This window comes from Mytilus californianus, unplaced genomic scaffold, assembly GCF_021869535.1.
Source record: "Mytilus californianus isolate M0D057914Y unplaced genomic scaffold, xbMytCali1.0.p SCAF_7, whole genome shotgun sequence".
Classification (NCBI taxonomy): Eukaryota; Metazoa; Mollusca; class Bivalvia; order Mytilida; family Mytilidae; genus Mytilus; species Mytilus californianus.
In genome coordinates, this window is record NW_026262723.1 from 100,908,192 (window position 1) to 100,929,703 (window position 21,512).

The following is a 21,512-nucleotide window of genomic DNA, read 5'->3' on the forward strand; positions in this document are numbered from 1 at the left end:
AAGCAAAAAAATAAACTCTTTTGATTCCGTTACAACATGCTGTTACAATAAATACAATAGTAACTTACAATAGACTGTTTACAACATGCTGTTACAATAAGTACAATAGTAACTTACAAAAGACTGTTTACAACATGCTGTTACAATAAATACAATAGTAACTTACAATAGACTGTTTAGAACATGTTGTTACAATAAGTACAATAGTAACTTACAATAGACTGTTTATAAGTACAGTAGTAACTTACAATAGACTGTTTACAACATGCTGTTACAATAAGTACAGTAGTAACTTACAATAGACTGTTTACAACATGCTGTTACAATAAGTACAATAGTAACTTACAAAAGACTGTTTACAACATGCTGTAACAATAAGTACAATAGTAACTTACAATAGACTGCTTACAACATGCTGTTACAATAAGTACAATAGTAACTTACAATAGACTGTTTACAACATGCTGTTACAATAAGTACAATAGTAACTTACAATAGACTGTTTAGAAATATGCAATAACTAAATCAACTTTGAAAAAGAAACGATGTAAAGGCCCATTGTCACTATCAAAAATTTTCTTGGTCCAAGTTTGGGATGATTTTTTTATAGTGATAGCTGTCAAAGAATACTTTGACCGATTTTGATTGAAAAGAATCTCATCCTATTTTTCTTGAAACTTGGATGGACTTGGACGGGAATTATCCAATCACAGTGCAGTTTTTTCTTTTAACAAGTTTTTGAGGAAAAACCAGGCTCAATGGTGCTTCTTATCTAGGCACAAATTAATGAAACCCAAAGCAAAGAAACAGCTCTGTAATATTGCCATTTATCATCTTCAAGTCAGTTATTAAATGCTTAAATGGTTTTCCAAATATGAAATAGAAAAAACAAAAGAAATATGGATATAAAGTAAAAGCTTTAACATGTTTAAGTGAGTGTAAATCGCACTCTCCCTCGTTTACTCAGTCTTCTGTTGGCTGATCAACATTGAAGACATCACTTGTAAATAATCATCCATTCATAAAAATAAAATTAATTGAATTCATTGTCACATAGTTTCTTAGCACAAAGAGATCAAATGTCATGGTGGCAAGTCATTCACCTAGTTTTTAGAGGGAAAAAAAGATTTCTGATAACATTCTAAATATGCATTGAAGTTTTTACTTCGAAATCTAGCTCTTTGGTGCTTCTTTTAATGATTTTAAGGGTCATAGGAAAACATTATATAATAGTTTTTAAATTAAGAGAGTATTGACTTTAATCGCATGAAAATGAAATTATTAAACAATTTATTTGATCTTTTTTATTGTAGTCAATAGTACAGCACCACCAGAAAGGCAATGGATGTTTCTGTCACCACCTGACAAGACCAAAGCAACAGGTAGGTCCATTGAACTCTAAGGTTTTAAAAAGATGCTATAGGAACACTGGTATAGCAGTTATTTCCATTCCCTAAAAGTAGAATTGGTTCATTGCAAGAAACAGGTAATGGTTAGAAGTAGTTGTGGGGTTTCTGCAACCTTTGAGAGTGGAGAAATCAATTCTGAATTTGACTTGGAAAAGAGCTCTGTATGATAAGTCCATTATTGCTCTGTATTTTGATTCAGATAATTGGATTATCAAAAATTCAGAATTTGTTTACAAAAATACATGCCAAACTTATATCCATTCAGACTGTAGACAAGATTAGTTCCGTGTACTTTTAACATCTCTGTTACATTTTATTTGTGATTTGCATGTTTTAATCTGGCTAATTGTTGACGGAAGAATTAATTCTAACATTGATCCTGTTTTTGCATCTATTTTTAAAGTTTTCAATTTTTACCTTAATTAAAGAATAAGGGATGCATGACTTTCTTCTTGATATAACAAAAATTATAATTGTAAACACTGAATTTTACTCTGCTATTGGCCAAGTCTCAAACTGACATTTTTTTACTTTAAAAAAAATTTATCATCAATACATAAATTACTGGCGGACTTAAATTTAAAGGCTAAATATTATCAGATGTTGATAAAAAAAAATGTATTTAGTCATTGTTGCTTAATTTGGTAAGTTCTGCCTCATGGTTTTTTGAATTTGATCACCAATTTTTCTTAAAGTGGCTTTCATTTAATGACTGTTCACCATACAAGTACCTAATACCATATCTGATGACGCCTTTTTTATTCAATTTTTTAAGATACTTGCACCAACAAAGTTAAATGTGCAGATATGAATATAGTTATGATTGCTTTTTAATTGCCAAAAAATATATCTAGAAATAGAAAGTTGTTATTAAAGTGGGTGTGGAAACCAACATAAAGTGGAGTGTCCTTAAATGATACTGTGATAAAATTAAATATTGAGTTGCCCTTCAAGGTGTTACCTCTTTGCATTCATTTGTTTTAGCAAACGTCACAAAACTCTCTTTGTCTATGAACATTGATGATACCCTCGTTCCTAATGAGAGGGTATACTGGTTTACTTCTGTCCATTTGTAACACATTTCTATTGCTTTTTTCTCAGCACTTCTTGATATTTGGTACTAATTTTCCTAATGGTCAATTATATTGTGACACATTTTCTGACCTGTGGCATATCTGCATCCTGTTAGTGTTAGCAACATACATGCAGAGTACTCTTCACATTGAAGCACATATAAATATATATGTAGGTAAGAAAAAAAGTTCACATGCACAGAATTATATATTTATGAAAAAAAAACAATAGAAAGTGAGTTAAAACATTGTCAGTTGTCTAGCGGGTTTCATCCTTCTGAAGGGACTTTTCAAGACTAAGACGTTGTTGTTGGTAAAGTTGGTCGTTAATGTTGTTGAGGATGTTTTTTGACGTTATGCCTTTTGTTTAGCATTTAGCGTCGGCTTAAATGTTTTAATAAAATATTCTTCCATCTTTTCCCGGAAAGCATCACCTGTTCTATATATAAAGTGCTTAGAAAATCAACCTAACAATGATATATATATATAATTCGTCTCAAATTTAGCCCAACAATGTTAGATCGTCAAATTTGCGTTAGCAAATTTTTGTTCTTCCCTCAGTGGGAAGTGAACCCCTGCTTCTGTGATATTGTGGTAACACTGCATGCACTGTCTCCAGAGCCCTAGACCACTCGACCACCTAGGCTACATAAAAATATAGCTTTCAGTGGTTAATGTAATGCCTTTCCTCATCGGCTTTATCTAGGGTTGTAACACAGTACATGATGTATCGTGGCAATTAGATGGTGTACCTTTCAGATCAGCTATTTTGTCTGTCGTAAAGGATGATAATGTTAATTACCATGCCGCCACATCAAATTTTAATTTTATTATACATGTCTAATACGTTAAACTTATGACAACTTTATGACAGACATTCTCCATCAGATTACACGTGGTTATACAGGGCTAACACCATAATATATATATAATTCGTCTCAAATTTAGCCCAACAATGTTAAATCGTCAAATTTGTGTGAGCAAATTTTTGTTCTTCCATCAGCGGGATTCAAATCCTTGCTTCTGGTCTAGATCCTTTATATGAATTAATGCATACAATATACATGTAAGTAGCAGACAGGAAGGAGATATGAAATGGATCTGAAAATGTGTCACACAGTAAATATATACTCGGTAATAAATATCAAGAAGCTTGGAATTAATGTTGCTCAGAGAAAAATAGGACTAAATTACCTGGCAGTTGATTAATACCTTCATAGACTAACCATTTATCAGCCATGGTATAGACCCTGCAAAGCCAAGGATGTATACATATATGTAATGTGTTAAAAAAGTATTAAAGAATTTAAAAATGATACTATGAATTTTTTTATATTTTGCCCACAATTAACCGTTTTTGTTGTTTAGAAGCTTTTCTCATGTTCAAAAGAAAACTCTGTCAAGTACTTTGAAGTAGTGGTAAACAAAGAAAATTAGTTTTATTACTTGTAATATATTTTTTTTATTGTAAAGCATGATAATACATGTAATTAGACCATAAAATACATTGTTACACCGATGGAAAAATAGAGATTTCTGTGAATACATATCTGGTGTAAATGGGGGAGTGTTTAGTGTATGTAGGAGTTATAATTACATGTATGTAACATCTTTTGTTACAATAATAGGGTGTTAATATCTTATCAATTTCTTTTTATGTGGTTGTGTAGGGGTACCTTAAGTGTCCTTGAATAATTACTGCATGCTAATGAACTGTTGAATATGTTAAATGTTGTTAGCCATGTTAAATGACATCCCCTTATAAAAATTTTCATGTTATCATAAAAAGCCTTTTTATTCCTTCCTTGTAAGTGTCTATGGAGTAATATGAAGGAGACATTTCTAACATGGTCCAGTGGTTGAAAATATCTTGTGTTCTAATCTTTTAGCCAAGCTTGTCAGTCAAGTTTTACTTTTTATCTAAAAAGATTTGGAAAGCTTGACCCTGGTTTTAATTTGATATTAATAAATATGTACTTATTGGGTAAAGGGATTGGGTTAAATGTGTATATAAAATTTGTGTATTCTCTATCATATATGTAATTTTTAGAAATCTTCAACTGTCCATTAAACCTCCAGTTATTTTGTCCAGAACTGACTGATTGTTTTTGTCGAGCCTGTGACTTTTGTCGCAGAAAGCTCGACATAGGGATAGCGATCCGGCGGCGGCGGCGGCGGCGTTAGCTAACTTCTTAAAAGCTTTATATTTTAGAAGATGGAAGACCTGGATGCTTCATACTTTGTATATGGATGCCTCATGTTACGAAGTTTCCGTCAGTCACATGTCCAATGTACTTGACCTCATTTTCATGGTTCAGTGACTACTTGAAAAAAAAGTTCAGATTTTTTGTAATGTTAAATTCTCTCTTATTATAAGTAATAGGATAACTATATTTGGTATGTGCGTACCTTGCAAGGTCCTCATGCCCGTCAGACAGTTTTCACTTGACCTCGACCTCATTTCATGGATCAATGAACAAGGTTAAGTTTTTGTGGTCAAGTCCATATCTCAGATACTATAAGCAATAGGTCTAGTATATTCGGTGTATGGAAGGACTGTAAGGTGTACATGTCCAACTGGCAGGTGTCATCTGACCTTGACCTCATTTTCATGGTTCAGTGGTTATAGTTAAGTTTTTGTGTTTTGTTCTGTTTTTCTTATACTGTATGCAATAGGTCTACTATATTTGGTGTATGGAATGATTGTAAGGTGTACATGTCTAGCTGGCAGGTGTCATCTGACCTTGACCTCATTTTCATGGTTCAGTGGTCAAAGTTAAGTTTTTGAGTTTTGGTCTTTTTTTCTAATACTGCATGCAATAGGTCAGCTATATTTGGTGTATGGAATGATTGTAAGGTGTACATGTCTAGCTGGCAGGTGTCATCTTACCTTGACCTCATTTTCATGGTTCAGTGGTCAAAGTTAAGTTTTTGAGTTTTGGTCTTTTTTTCTAATACTATATGCAATAGTTCAACTATATTTGGTGTATGGAAATATTTTATGATCTATATGTCAGTCACGCAGGTTTTATTTGACCTTGACCTCATTTTCAAGGTTCATTGCTCAGTGTTAAGTTTTTGTGTTTTCGTCTGTTTTTCTTAAACTATAAGCAATAGGTCAACTATATTTGTTGTATGGAAGAATTGTTAGCTGTACATGCCTGCCTAGCATGGTTCATCTGACCTTGACCTCATTTTCATGGTTCATTGGTCAATGTTTAGTTTACTTGGTTAATGTTAAGTTTATGTGACAGTTGTAATAAAGCTTTATATTTAGGACTATCAACATAATATCAATGATTAGTAAAGAAGGCGAGACATTTCAGCGTGTGCACTCTTGTTAAGATTTAACAAAATTTTGAACCTCAGAATTGTTAAAGGGAAAGTTATTTAAGGTCACATGCCTCAGTTATGTTTGACTAAATTAAAAAAATACCCTGTGGGTTGAATATTCATTAGGAATGTGTATTGCTCTAATTTTATTATTAGTACAAACATGCTGAACAAAACTTATATTTAACATAGCTGGTGAGGATAATAAACAAGTGTATAATTCAAACAGTCAAATATTTTGTTTTATATATTTCACGTTCGACAGGCTGTGTTACTTACTGGTACATGGTGACCAGTCTGCACTGCACTTTAGGAGAGCCCTCGAACACTGTCTTCTGGAATTTCCAGCCCCTGCCCATCATCCTTGGTGCAAAAATGTAGCCAATTTACCAACTTAAGTTGTGTGCCAATTTGTAATTAATAAGGATACAATAATGATACATATTTAAAGTATCGGTATAATAGGCCTATGTGATCTTTTGGGTAGCATGCACTTCTTGAGTGGAGGTAACGGGGTAGATCAACAGCCTGGTCAAATCAAAATACTTTAGGACTGGTATTTGTTGAGCTATCAAGACTGTAGATTTTTTAAGAGTAAGAGCAGACTGTTTACTCAGTCAGAATTATGTTGCCTCCTAGTTTGACATATCTTTCTTTGAACTTTTTGCCTTGTGAGGATTGTGCCTGTCTAGCACATATCAGGGCATATTCTTATGACATAAACACACTGCTTTCCTGGGTATATATGTCATTTTTGCAATGGACATTAAACAACCATGAAATAATAATGTGAGATTGTATGTTTGTGTGGAAGCAGACCAGATTTAATATGTTTGACCTACACCTACTATAGATGTGCCATAAACAATTTTTTTAACCTAAATTAATCATATGACTGGAACCCAATCTAAATGCCTTCACATGACCATAAATTAAAATCTGTTACATAATGTTAAATTGATACAATTGTATGAATCTAATATAATTATATGTCATTATTGTACTTGTTATTACATGAATAATTTCTTCATTTATCATTGAACATAATATATCATAAAACAACGTTTATAAAACAAAAACATTACTATTACAAACTTACAAAATATTATGCGTTTTTCTCACGTTTTGACTATAAAGACATTAATTTAAAATGTTTGATTATATTTTAACTGTGAATTACATTGTCGTGGACATTTTGAGGAAAGAAAAAGGTCAAAATGAAACATTGACTTTCTGTGTGTTAGGCTTTAGAATATACAAGGTATAAGACATACACATCCTCTTTCCCACAAAATTCTGTACTTTTATGACTGTTACCAGCAAGTTTTTACATGCATATTTTAATAGTAAAAACTTTTATAAAAAACAGACTGAATTCAGACAAATTTTAAAGAATTTCAATGTCTTGAGACAAATGTTTCTGCAGTCAGACTTGATCTGTGATAGTACCCCAAGAGCATTATAGACGCAGTCATACATGCTCTGTGATAGTACCCAGAGCATTACAGATTGCATGCATTACACTTTTTTTTAAATTGGGAGAATGGAATAAAAAAGGTTACCATAGACTATATAGAGGCTACAGGGAAGAAAAGAAATATATTACAACAATGATAGAACTAATGGATTAATTCTTTTATAGAACTGGGAAAAAGGATAGAAGCATGTGACAATGTTTTCCTGGAAATAATTGTTACATTCTTTACCAAACATTATGTAGAAAGTTGTTGTTTAGAGTAATACAAGAGAAGAACATGTGTTAAGTGTAAATTAGAACAAGACCTTGAATTTCTTTGTTGTTGATTTTCAGGTGTTTTATTTCTTAGAAATTGACGTCCAAGATTTTTTTTTTTTCCTACAACCACATCCTTGTAAAACATGATGTGAGAAAATTGTCCTGTAGGTAAATCGAAAACAAAAACATGGAACAAACAAGATAATAATTTGTAACTGTCATTAACAAATGTATTGATATTTTATTTTTTGTAACATTTATTAGAATTCAGCTAATTTAGGTCATTTGTACAAATTTGAACATTTTACTGTACTTTCCCTGTTAAGTTGCCTGTAATTAATATATCGGTCAATGTTTGTACTGGCTCCTACCCATAGACAAGATACAGTATTGCTAAAGATGATTTAGATAAGGATTATTGAATTTGCTCTTGATTATCATAGAATTTTTATAAATTTTAAATACCATGTTTATGTTCAAGTTTGAATATAATTGAAATTCAGAATAAAAAAAGTTTGTTTTCATATGTGAACAATAACAACAATAAATGTTTTGGTCCATGTGACACATATTTCTGGAATAACACTCATCAAACAAAAAGTTTACAAAGTAAAAAACATAAAATGGTGAAGAACAGAACAATGAAACATAACAGCCAAGACATAAGGTCACCTTGAAATAAATAACTGAATTAGCTGTGAACCTTTTCTTTTAAACCGCTAGTCAGCATAGCAACTTTTAGTTATGTATTATAAGTTCTTGTATTATTTTTTTCCAGCTACATTCACTGTGATGTGCTATAATGTCTTGTGTGATAAGTATTGTACCAGACAACTGTACGGGTATTGTCCATCATGGGCCCTCAACTGGGATTTCCGTAAAAAAGGCATCATGGATGAGATCAAGCATTATATGGCTGACATCATATGTCTACAGGTAAATAAATACAAAAATATACACAAAGAAATCTGAGAGTTATAATCCACTATGAGGATTCACACTAAAATCTTGAAATAGTCTATCGTAAATTCTGAAACTTTTGGATTCATTCTTTATTATTGTGATTGTTGAATAAGAGACAAAATTATGTGATTAAACGGATAGTAGCTACGATTTTCATTAAAATTATTTTTCTAATCTATATGTCGGATTTTGTACAAAAGGTTTATTTAGAATGAATAAAACCATCACTGTTTACTTTCCAGTTAGCATTTAGAAGCTTTTTAACATTTTACACCTGAATTTAATTTTTGTCTATAGACAAAAATTCGATGTTAAGCCAACCCTTATTCATATGACCTATGTTGACCTTAACTCCGCAGTTCCCAATGCGCAATCGCAAGTTGTCCCTCGAAGGGAAAATGTCGAACAGAGGAATGTTATCGCGGAAATGGAACGTGTGTTTACAGTTTCTGCAAGAAAAAGAAACAGTAAAGAGGTGCAGACAAGTTATTGTAAATTGAAAATAAATAACGGCGATGAGATCGGTCATTAGAATCATTTACAAACACCCGTCACGCAGATAAAGTCATTATATAAGCAGTCGACATTAGGACGGTTTGCGAAATGTAAAAAACATTTCTGAACTTTTCAAATCCAGATCACATGAAAATAAATCGCGATGTGTTCAAATCATTATTGTCCAAAATATCATTATAATTTAAGAGCAGTACCTCACAACTTAGAAGACATTAAAAATCAACTTCTTACAATTTAATATTATTCTTCCGGTGTACCTTGCATGAAGGCCCCAATTCAATTTACAAACACTTGTATACGTTATCGACATTGTTTTGTCATACAAATATAAAACAAGTGTATAATATCGCCATTGTTGGAGAACCTTGGATTCGAATAATATGCAGGCATTTGGTATATTTTGTTGTTTACATAAATTGATAAATGGTTTCAAATATGTACGTTTAATCTAAAGAAATTGTCAAATACATAAGAAAACAAAAGCACATGTTCATATTTATTTATAACTTGGTCATCTCACTGGCTATGTCGGCAAACTTCGGGAAGTAAACCCAATGCATAATTAATGAGATGAAAAGGCACGCTACATGATATTAATTATCAATTATTAACACTTCTGTACTTTATATAAACATTCCAACGATCTTATTGTTAATTTAAAGTACATATCTTTGATTTTAGCAGCTTTAAAACTTGGTCATAATTTTGTCAAAATCGTAGCTACTATCCCTTTAATTATTACGATTTCAGAAAATTCGAAATACAAAAATGCTATCAAAGTTTGAAATTTGAGTTTCTATTTTTGCAAACCTATTCCATCACAGTTTTTTGCAATAATGAAAATGTGAAAATTTCTGTATACATCTACAGTATATTTTTTTCGAAATGGAAAAGAGGTGGATTTTTTGTGCTGTTAGGTAGTTTCCTACTGACATACTAACCACAACTGTGTTGTTCAGAAATATCAGTCGATTAGCTTGGTGTTTTGTTAACTTCAATGGAAAGGGGGAACATTCTACCCCTTCTGTAATGGCTCTCACAAAAGTTGTAAAATGTTAAAAATTTGTTTGGTATGCATCTTACTGATCAGAACTGAACAGAATTGCTTCAAAGCACTGTAGTTTGCAAGACAGGTTTACATTTTTTATCAATTGATTTTTCTGGTTTTCAGTACAAAAGATGGAATTTACCATTTCTAAATGAGTTTGTGACTTCAAATTCTGCCCCAATTGCTATTATAATGAAATAAAACATGTGACAAACAATGCAAGGTAAAAGACTTTTGTGGGTGAAAAGAAAGTAATCGATGTTATGTGTTTCCCTACTCCCCCCAGTTGGTTAAAAAGAGATAAATTGTTCAGAAAAAACTTGGTCTAAAGAAAATTTATTCTTGTTACGTGTCATGTGACCTGAATCCCTCTTCAAAATTAGGGACATAATGACGAATGTAAAACTAACATGAAATGAAATCACATTAAATGTGATTACAATAACAGGATTAATAAGGATCTTCAGATCTTACGGTAATCTCTTATGTACTGATGTTCTAAGTAGTATTAAAGATTAAGCATGGATAAACAAAAGTGCAAAGTTGAATGTGCTAAACTTTTAATACATTTGCAAATAAGACGTGTCAATAAGTGATACAACATAAAAAAAACTTCTTTTACTGGGTTTACTGTTGTAGTGTGTGTATTGTTGATATTGTTCTAAATGTGTAAAGGGAAATCACAACCATAGGCCTTCAGCTTACATTTTATTACAGGTGCTGCTTTCAGGCAGAAAAGTGTCAATTTTTTTTTTTCATGGCTTCTAATTTTCATGTGGAAATATCATTCATTAGTGGTTTTTATTTGTGGTTTAAAGTTTTGTATACATTAAATGTGGAAAATTAACATTTTGTTACACCCACAACTGTTAATTTGTTCATCTATCCAAGGTGAGGTTCAGATCAAAGTAACTACAAATCATAAACAACTGGTATTTGGTTTGTGTAAATCATTAAGAAAAGTTACATGTTTCCATGCAAAAATGGAAAACTTTTCAGTCATGAATGACTGGTTTGGTTTTATTTGTTTGAGAAGCAACAAGTCATAGAGGACAGATAGATTGACATTTGACACGTCTTGGACCCTTGCAGAAGTTATAATCCCCTTAAAAACCTACATTTTATACTTGATTGACTGTGGTAACTTACATTTTATGCTTGTATGACTCCTCAGGTAGAGGCCAAGTAATATAAAACTGCAAGTTATTAAAGAATGATTCTGCCAGTGTGCACATTTTTGATAGTAAAAACTTAACCTACATTTTATGTATATATATAACTCTGGTTAAATTTTGTGTTGAGGTTCAGATCAAAGCAATAAAGGAGATTAATCATCCTGGATAATAAATAAGGCCAAAAATTATATGTTCTTTTTTCCTGTCTTGAGTAGGTAGGTATAAAAAATATTTTTATTTGCCGGTAGATATTTTACATAGACTAACAAGGGAAATATTCTGGACTTGAACAGAGCTTAACCAAAAATGTCTGAAATTTAACAGTGCTTAACCAAAAATGTCCGATAAATATGAGAGGTAAGGTTTGAAAATTTAGAGAAGGTAGGGAGGCAGAAAACAAAACCAAATTTTTCTTGGCCTGTTTGGATTCCTGTCATCTTAACTTATGTTTTATATCTGAATGAGACTTGAAAAAATGAAAGATGAGATAGAAGTAACTACAAATCATAGTACAATGCACTAGACACGTGATTGATAATAACAAAAGGCTCATTCAAAAATAACTATATAGGTCTGTTTAACTCACATTTTATACATGAATGACTTAGTATTGTATAAAGGTCTAAATTAAGCAGCTACTTTTAGATATGATATATTCTATATATTGTTTGACATGATATTGAATGAAAATGAAAGTTAATACAAAAATTATGTCATCTTTACCTAGATTTCATGAATAAAGATGATGTGGGGTATTCGTCAACGAGACAGCAACCCAATGACATAAATAGCCCAAATATATGTTCAAAATACAGTCTTCAACTATAGACAGGTGGCTATATAATAAACTCTAAAATCACCAAGCGTCTGAACAACTTGTCAATATATTTAACAAAGATACACCTACAAAATTGGTATTACCAAAATAAATATACCTTTTATTATAAAGATCAATAAGGAAATAACCTAATCATATATGGAATTTCTGATGTTATTCTAAAGATATGTTATTGTAACCTAAAAGATTTAAGTTCTTCATTTTTCATTTTTAATTCTTTGATATTTGATTTTTAATTTTATCTGTTACAAGAAGTAATGGCCCAACTAAGATTCCATATGACATGGTAATGGGATTTGATCATTTTCCTTGAAATTATATAGTATATAGATGTTTCCATAACAACTTCAGAATCTTAAGGAAAAAAATGATATGATAAAAACAATACTTCTAATCATCATTGATTTGTACTCGTCATGTGATCCCTGTAATTTTCTCTACTCAGATATCTTAAAGTCTTCTTCAGGTTCAAGAAAGATAAATAATGTAGAATTGATTTTTTATTACAAGAACTATATAAATACATATATAAAAAATTTGTGATACCCAGGTGCATTTGCATTACTATTATATAAATCCTTATTAAATTGATAAGAAGATTTAAAACCTGTGGTTTTTATACTTGACTTCATGGAGGCAAAAAGCTTCTACTTTTAGACAGCACATGTTGAAACATTGTTTTCAAGCATGGCTATGTTTGAAAAGACAAATTGACAGAAGTGATCAAAAATAATCTGATTTTATTTTAAAAGTGATTTTGCTAATCCATGATTCAGGCTTGTTGAATAGTAAAAGTCATTTCTTTCTGGTGACAGGACAATTTTAGTGAAATTTTAAATTGTTTTAATTTATATATATTTTTTTTTTTTTTTAAGTTTATCATTTCTTGTTCAAAAATATATTTGTATTTTTTTTTAAAGAAGTGTTATCGGTTTTGATGTGTGTCCATTTCATTTTTGCCAACTTTCATCTTACAATAAATGTGAATAGTGTTAAAATTGATGTTTATAAGAGCTTATTATTAGGAAGTCAAAAATGAACACTTTTTGAACCAGTTTTAGAAATCATGTATGTTAAAGGCAATTTAAAAAATACAAATATTTGCAAGGCTTATAGAGATAAAATTGAGAATGGAAATGGGGAATGTGTCAAAGAGACAACAACCCGACCATAGAACAGACAACAGCAGAAGGTCACCAACAGGTCTTCAATGCAGCGAGAAATTCCCGCACCCAGGGGCGTCCTTCAGCTGGCCCCTAAACAAATATATATACTAGTTCAGTGATAATGAATGCCATACTAAACTCCAAATTGTACACAAGAAACTAAAATTAAAAATAATACAAGACTTAACAAAGGCTAGAGGCTCCTGACTTGGGACAGGCGCAAAAATGCGGCGGGGTTAAACATGTTTATGAGATCTCAACCCTCCCCCTATACCTCTAGCCAATGTAGAAAAGTAAACGCATAACAATACGCACATTAAAATTCAGTTTTTAGAGAGACTCTATATACACATATTTTATTTCCTATATAAGGATTAACTTGAAAAGTTTTCTTGGCCCAACAAGATTTTTACTGGCCTGGGCTGTAGGACTTTGGGTTAATACTGTTTTTGTAAGTCATTTCATCATACAGTTAAACATGCAAGAAAGAATTTTCTGTCGACATAATCAGGCTTACAAAAAATTTGATGTAATATTATTCTGCAATAAATAATAAACTTATTACAAATAATATGTACATTATGAAGTCTCATTATATTTGAACATTTGCTGCCATTATATTCAGTCTTCACGCTCAACCGCAGGCCCACCAGCCAGTGCTTGTAAAAATGTTGTTGGGGCTGTAAAAATTATCCCTACAAGCCAATAGAATGTAACTGTAAAGTTTTCGTAAAATTCAGCTTCGGGCCTGTAGATTCAAAAGTTTATCGTGAAGACTGTATATTACACTTTTTTAAAGTTTTTTTTTTTTTTTGTTACTTGACTAACCTTTTAAAGTTATTGAAACATGAAATTTACATTTTTGTACAAGTGTTTGTATGTATGTATTCCCTTTAAAGTATTTTGGTAAATCCTGTAAATGATCTGACTTCCTGGATAAGTATATTTATTATAAGTAGGACTTAATGTGCTGAAAACATCCTGATCTTGTTTATTCATAAAATAAATTGGAGTTGGATAATAATTATCTATATCAGGAAGACATGTACAACGGAGAACAAAGACACAAAGGGGAACAAATGAACAACCTGTTACAGATACTTATGATCAACAGTTGTTGAGGCAATTCATATCTTTTAACTGAAATTATTTTTTTTGATAGATGACATAAATTGATACAACAGGTTTCCATTGTTTAATAGAAATTTTATAGTTTTCATATAAAGATCAATGAGATTGATTTATTTAGTAGTCTTTAAAAGACGAGGAAGATATGGGAAGCAAAATTAAAACTTGTAACTTGGATATGCTTAATAAGACATATTAAAAAGATCTGTAAAATGAAATTAGAATGCAAGTATTTAAAAATGCTATTTTCAAGATGAACCTAAAAAATGTGTCACATTGATTGAGTAAAAGACAGCATGATTATTTTGTCATTTAGAAAATTAGAAAATCAGGAAATGAAAGACAGATTATACAAAAAAAAAGATATTTGCATGCCGAAAATCATGTCTAATTTATAATAAATTAAACTTGAAAGATACAGGAAACCACAAAAAATGAGCAGAATATTTATTCATTTAACTTTGGAGATAATTACATAATATTAAATAAGATTATGTTTATTTTGGTAACTATAAATCTTATGCTAAAGATTGGTAATTTTTCAATGTCAAAGCAACCCAACAACAAAGGTTTACCTTTAAAAAGACAGCTAGACTTACTACACCTTCATTATTTTACCTTTGACAATATAGATAATATAATAAAAAAAAGTTAGGGGATACCAAAGAGTCCATGTTATACCACCATTGCAACATAAACAAGAGTCAACAAAACACTAAAGATTTAGTAGTACAACCAAAACTAAGGTACTATGGAAAGGTAAAGACTTAGTAGTACAACCAAAACTAAGGTACTATGGAAAGGTAAAGATTTAGTAGTACAACCAAAAGTAAGGTACTATGGAAAGGTAAAGACTTAGTAGTACAACCAAAACTAAGGTACTATGGAAAGGTAAAGATTTGGTAGTACAACCAAAACTAAGGTACTATGGAAAGGTAAAGATTTAATAGTACAACCAAAACTAAGGTACTATGGAAAGGTAAAGATTTAGTAGTACAACCAAAACTAAGGTACTATGGAAAGGTAAAGACTTAGTAGTACAACCAAAACTAAGGTACTATGGAAAGGTAAAGACTTAGTAGTACAACCAAAACTAAGGTACTATGGAAAGGTAAAGATTTAGTAGTACAACCAAAACTAAGGTACTATGGAAAGGTAAAGACTTAGTAGTACAACCAAAACTAAGGTACTATGGAAAGGTAAAGACTTAGTAGTACAACCAAAACTAAGGTACTATGGAAAGGTAAAGATTTAGTAGTACAACCAAAACTAAGGTACTATGGAAAGGTAAAGACTTAGTAGTACAACCAAAACTAAGGTACTATGGAAAGGTAAAGATTTAGTAGTACAACCAAAACTAAGGTACTATGGAAAGGTAAAGATTTAGTAGTACAACCAAAACTAAGGTACTATGGAAAGGTAAAGATTTAGTAGTACAACCAAAACTAAGGTACTATGGAAAGGTAAAGACTTAGTACAACCAAAACTAAGGTACTATGGAAAGGTAAGTTGTAGTTGTTTCAATAGGGGCACCTGTTGTTTTGCTCATAACTAACGGTGATAAGTCGCATGATTTCCTAAACGAGGAAAGCAGGTAAAATGGAAAAGTGGAGCAAAAATATTTGTGATTTGTACCTTTGTTAGCTGTTTTATATTTATTAAAGAATTCAGATTTTTAATGTAGAGAATGTATAATCGACACATATCTTTCTATTTTGTGACTATTAGGCAAACCCTTTGACCTGGTGCTGGAAGAACTTGTGTTATACACAAATCTGGATTATTCTCATAACAAACCATAATTGAAGTTCTTTATCACTTTTAACTTAAGACAGCTGGGTCTGTAAGAAAATATATTGTAACCTAGTTTGGGTATGGGGTTCGTTGACCTAGTGGTCACTTACTTTATAAGGAATTAAATGGTATAAAATACTGTATATAGCCTTTATTGATATGATTGCTACTTTATCAATAATGGCAAAAATGATATAACAAATTACTCAGTACAAAGAAACTTAACTAACAAATATTGATTTACCAGACATAATGACATTAAGATATGAAAAATCATGTTGATTTATATTATAAATTTAATAGACCATTAATTAATGCTTTAAAGACAAAGGAATATTGATGAGAAAGCTATTGCCAGATGACATCTTTGTTAACCCACTTTATTTAAATTTATTTCTTTATATTTAATGATTAATTAAACTTAACTGTCATGAGGATATCAAATTAGAATTGTGTTCAAATGTCTGCTAAAAAACTTGAATAATGAAATAAGTACAGACACAATGAAACAGTATGTTAATATAAGTATTATTTAAAAGTCTGTTTTTATGACAATGGTGACCTCTGGTAGATATTCCTTAGTAATGAATATATAATAACATGTTCAAAAAAAAGTGGTGACCTCTGGTAAAAGGCAAATTAATTGTCCTCAGAGATAAAGTGTGCATAGAGTCTAATATTAAAGTTTTGGTCTATTATAGATACTTGCAATTTTTTTTTTTTTGCAGTATAAAATAATTACAGGCTAGATCTTAGGCTTTGAATTTTGAATAATTTGTTTTTACAAATGTACTCAAACACTTGGAAAAATGACTTGCACACTATTGTAATATTTAATATTATAATGAAATTGCAATATTTGGAATGAAGTGAGAATTGGATATTGCTAATTTTAAACTCCAGTATTTAATTTCAATATAATAATAAACGAGTCTTTGGCGAGTTTATTATTTTTATGCCCCACCTACGATAGTAGAGGGGCATTATGTTTTTCGGTATGTGCATTCGTTCGTTCGTCTGTCTGTCCGTTCGTCCGTCTGTCCCGCTTCAGGTTAAAGTCTTTGGTCCAGGTAGTTTTTGATGAAGTTGAAGTCCAATCAACTTGAAACTTAGTACACATGTTCCCTATGATATGATCTTTCTAATTTTAATGCCAAATTAGAGTTTTGATTCCAATTTCACGGTCCACTGAACATAGAAAATGATAGTGCGAGTGGGGCATCCATGTACTATGGACACATTCTTGTTATTGAAATTTTACATTGAGAGTTGATATCAACCGATATCTATTCTCACGAGTTGTTTAACCTATTTCTTATATGGCTAAAATTATCTGGCCACAACTGAAAGAGAATATGTAATGAAAGAATTGATAGAAACCTTTTTCTTTGTTATAAATCATACATATGAACCCTATAAACTTCATACTATTTGCTACTATTTTAAGTAAGTATATATAATGTTTTTCTTGTAAAACATCGGCAAGCTGTTACTGTATAAAACTTGTAGTAGGTCACACATGTTCAATCATTCTAATGATTGAATGTTATTGAAAATCAAAATATCACAAAAATTGTAAAAGTAGATTTTTATAGTAAAATGTTTCATTAAAGGAAAATTATTTAAGTGAGACAAAAGTTTTCAACAAAGTCAGTTTTATCCTTGATATTATTCTTCATTAAAGGTCATGGCAAGTTTATATTATAAATTAATAAAAGATGTTTTACAAACATTCAACAATTTCAAGGCCCACATGTACTTTTAGGTTAAGCAGCAGAGTTTGGATTAATGTTCATGTCAATATTTTTTATTCTTTGAGGGAAATGATGACTTAATTAGGACCTTAATGCTCAACATGTACATTTTTAAGTTATTTTTGACATAATTAGAAATGTGATTACATATGGCATGGCATGACTTTTCCTACTCCATTCTCATGACAGAGAATCACACATTGTATTAGATGTATATTTAACTTTCTGCTGTAATAGATCATTAACTTATTTAGTTGTTAATGTACATGCAATATCGTGAGACAAATGGTCGTTAAATATCATGTCACTTCCAGGTATATGCACGCAATAAGAGAATTAGTTGTTTTCCCATAACCTTCAGACAGAAAACACACACAATCAAATTTTATATTGGGTTCTTGTATATCAATATAAAGATACAGAGGGTGGTGTTAGAGTGGGAAATTGAATCACTCATCTCATACTGAACTTACAATCAAGGGAGAAAAAGAGAAAATCCTTATTGATCCCACTTCTTCCCCTTTTGTTTTAATAAAGTGAGTTTTTTTTTCATGGAATAAACAGTCAAAATTGTCTGAATTGGATTTTATAGCAAAAAATTAAAAACTCCCTACCATGAGTGGATTTCTAAAAAAAAGCAATTACAGATAAATAAATGCATTATAAAATAAATAAATATGTCATTAGAACATGTTAACCCATTTCATTCACACTGATTTGACACCTAACCTATTCTGTATTTGGGCAAATGTGATTTTTTTCACTACAATGTTACATGTATATGTTTAAAGCAGATGTTCCAGATAGGTCAGGAAAAGGTTGATTCCATAACGATTTTAGCGAACGTAGCTTTATTAATGGGTGTAAATGCTAAAGAAACATTTTATATATGGACAACAAAATTAGTTCTGATATGCAATCATGTGCTTAGATACTGTGTCTCTCTTCAATCCTTGTTTAAATAGTTTAATATGAGTAAAAGGAGATATGGATTATACATCAATGAGACAGAAACTTAACAACACAAAATCAGAAGACATGTTGAGGTTATGTATGGTCTTCAACAATAGGCAATTGTCCTTAAACTATGTCTAGCTCTAAATCACCTTGAGCATAGAAAATCTGTGAATAACATATGCAAATAAGATGTGAACGGGCACTATTAAAATGCAGATTATGTCAGCTGTCTGGTTCAGCTGAAACATTTATATAAATAAGTTTGAAAAATGGTGCCTTCAAACATATTTAACCAGCATATTCTTTATGTGCCTGTCTCAAGTCAGGAGCCTGTAGTTCAGTGGTTGTCATTGGTTCATGTCTGTCATATTTTTTTTTTGAAAATTGCTTTGTTATGAATTAGGCTGTTACTTTTCTCAATTGAATTGTTTCATATTTTTCATGTTGGGGTCTTTTATAGCCGACTATAATGTATGGGTTTTTCTAATTGTTGAAGCTGGACTGTTGCATATAATTGCTTACATCTACTTGATTTGAACTTTGGTGGAGAGTTGTCTCATTAGCAATCATACCAATTCTCCTTTTTTTATATTTACTCAGTATTTTGTTTGTCTGTTTCAGTACAAACTGCTGTACAGTTATGAAGTCTAATATTATGCTTTTTTTTCAGGAAGTAGAGACAGATCAGTTTTACAACTTCTTCCTTCCAGATCTCAAGGCCATTGGATATGATGGAATATTCTCAGCTAAGTCCAGAGCCAGAACCATGACAGAATCTGAGAGAAAACACGTTGATGGATGTGCCATATTCTATAGAACTAACAAGTATGTTTTATATAAGTACCAGTGATTTATGTTTGATGTAAACATGAACATATTAAAGTAATCCAGCTGAGACTATGGATTTTTAGCAAATACTCTTATACAGGATCCAGTGGTTCTTTTCATAGAAAATATTATGATTAAAATTGATCGTAAGTTATACTGAAATGTACAGGTCTGACTTTTGAGTGTTGTGGCAAGAATTGGACAGTCAGAGTGATAGGAACATATGAGAGAAAACCTATATCATTATGAAATAGAGAAAAACTGTTCCTTTTCTTATTGTACAATATTTTTATATGCTCATTATTGTACAGTGATATGAAGATGTTCTTTTCTTGTCGTTTTGGCTTTAGTGGTTAGTTGTCTGATTGATATTTTTCCTCGTGTTCCTTTTTATGCCGTCACTTATCTTTTACTGGGACATATAGTGTTTCCTTTTTCTGCCATTCAGTCATGACATTGTATAAATAATAGACATAATAAACAAGTATTCACCTTATGAGACATAGACTCCCTATGATAAAGACTTCAAAAGAGGGTATACATTTATAAGACATCAACCCAGCTTAAAAAGAAATACATGATAAGGGTATACATTAAATAAAAATAAGCCTCAAATAACAGGCATTGTATGTATGTTCTGTATCTTCCTCCTTTAGTAGGAGCACCACCATGGGTTATGGTGTAAAGGACGACATTTAACACACTGTATCGGTACAGATTTAATGTGAGCATTTGCCTACCCAGTTTCCCAGCCTGGCCGTGACGGGTCTTACTACCAGAAAGTTAACCTTCCCCAAAAACAATAAGTACAATGCAAATTATAAGACATACGAACACACCCACTCACCTGATTCGCTCATCCTCAAAAATATAAAAAAATGCAAAATATAATAATTGTATACAAAATAAAGGATAAGGTCACCCCGGATGCCACTCAAATGCCAAGGCAACGAACAGGAAACCGGTAAGGACATACTTGGATTCCAAACCGATACCGCTAAATGCCCAGCTGTTTTCCTGGTAGAGGAAAGCCGAAAATCCTAAGATAAAGGATCTCGGAAAGAAACTACCGATCCATTAGGGGAACAGCTGAAACCCTCGGACATCAAATAGATTGGTCTGTTAGTTTCCCACATGGAAACTACTAATGGATTCCATCTGACCACATGACTCAAACAAACCTGAAAATATCTGCAGAAACTTTCCTAAAAAAAAAATATAATCCAAAACATAAAATATACGATGTAAGGATAATAATATTTATCCATGAAACCAATTTGACAAAACAATTTCAATGATGTTGAAGGATTCTCTCTGCAAAAATTTTCACGTCCGCTCTCATCGGCATGCTCGACCGTACTAGGCATTAAAAACCACAACTTTACCTGTAGAGTTAATTGTCAAATATAAAGGAAATGCCATGCTATCAGTGTTTGTATGCTATTTAATTGAAATCAAAAATTGCAAAAGTAATTACAATTTTCATTACTGATTTTGACAAGACAAATAGGATTTTTACATCTTTTAATTTAAAACTGTTACATACTATCAGTCAAGTGTGTCTAGTATTGTTTTTATAGAATCTGAGAAATTGGAAAACTGCATTTTCTCTGTAATCACCATTATACAAATGGATATAACAATTATAGGAAAGAATTGGATCTAGTAATATATGTACCCTTCCAATATTTCACATAATTGAAATATAATCCAAATTAAATTGCAGCCAAATTTTGTAAAGGAATTGTCAGAAACCTATTATAAATTGGTATGTTGGTCTATCTGATTCCAAATG

At 31.2% G+C, this 21,512-nt stretch overlaps 1 protein-coding gene and 1 long non-coding RNA gene across 8 annotated transcripts in view; both read left to right on the forward strand.

The window, feature by feature from the left end:
• LOC127709865 (CCR4-NOT transcription complex subunit 6-like) overlaps positions 1-21,512 on the forward strand; it is a 91,722-nt gene that overhangs the window by 59,124 nt on the left and 11,086 nt on the right. For all 7 annotated transcript variants that reach the window (XM_052215539.1, XM_052215538.1, XM_052215541.1 and 4 more), the window contains 3 exons: positions 1,314-1,382; positions 8,329-8,486; positions 19,560-19,714. In XM_052215539.1, the coding sequence (XP_052071499.1) occupies positions 1,314-1,382; positions 8,329-8,486; positions 19,560-19,714 (382 nt within the window). The remainder of the gene's footprint in view (positions 1-1,313; positions 1,383-8,328; positions 8,487-19,559; positions 19,715-21,512) is intronic.
• On the forward strand, positions 15,327-16,005 carry LOC127709887 (uncharacterized). Its single transcript, XR_007985845.1, has 2 exons — positions 15,327-15,834; positions 15,876-16,005. It is a non-coding gene; the product is annotated as an uncharacterized LOC127709887 (long non-coding RNA).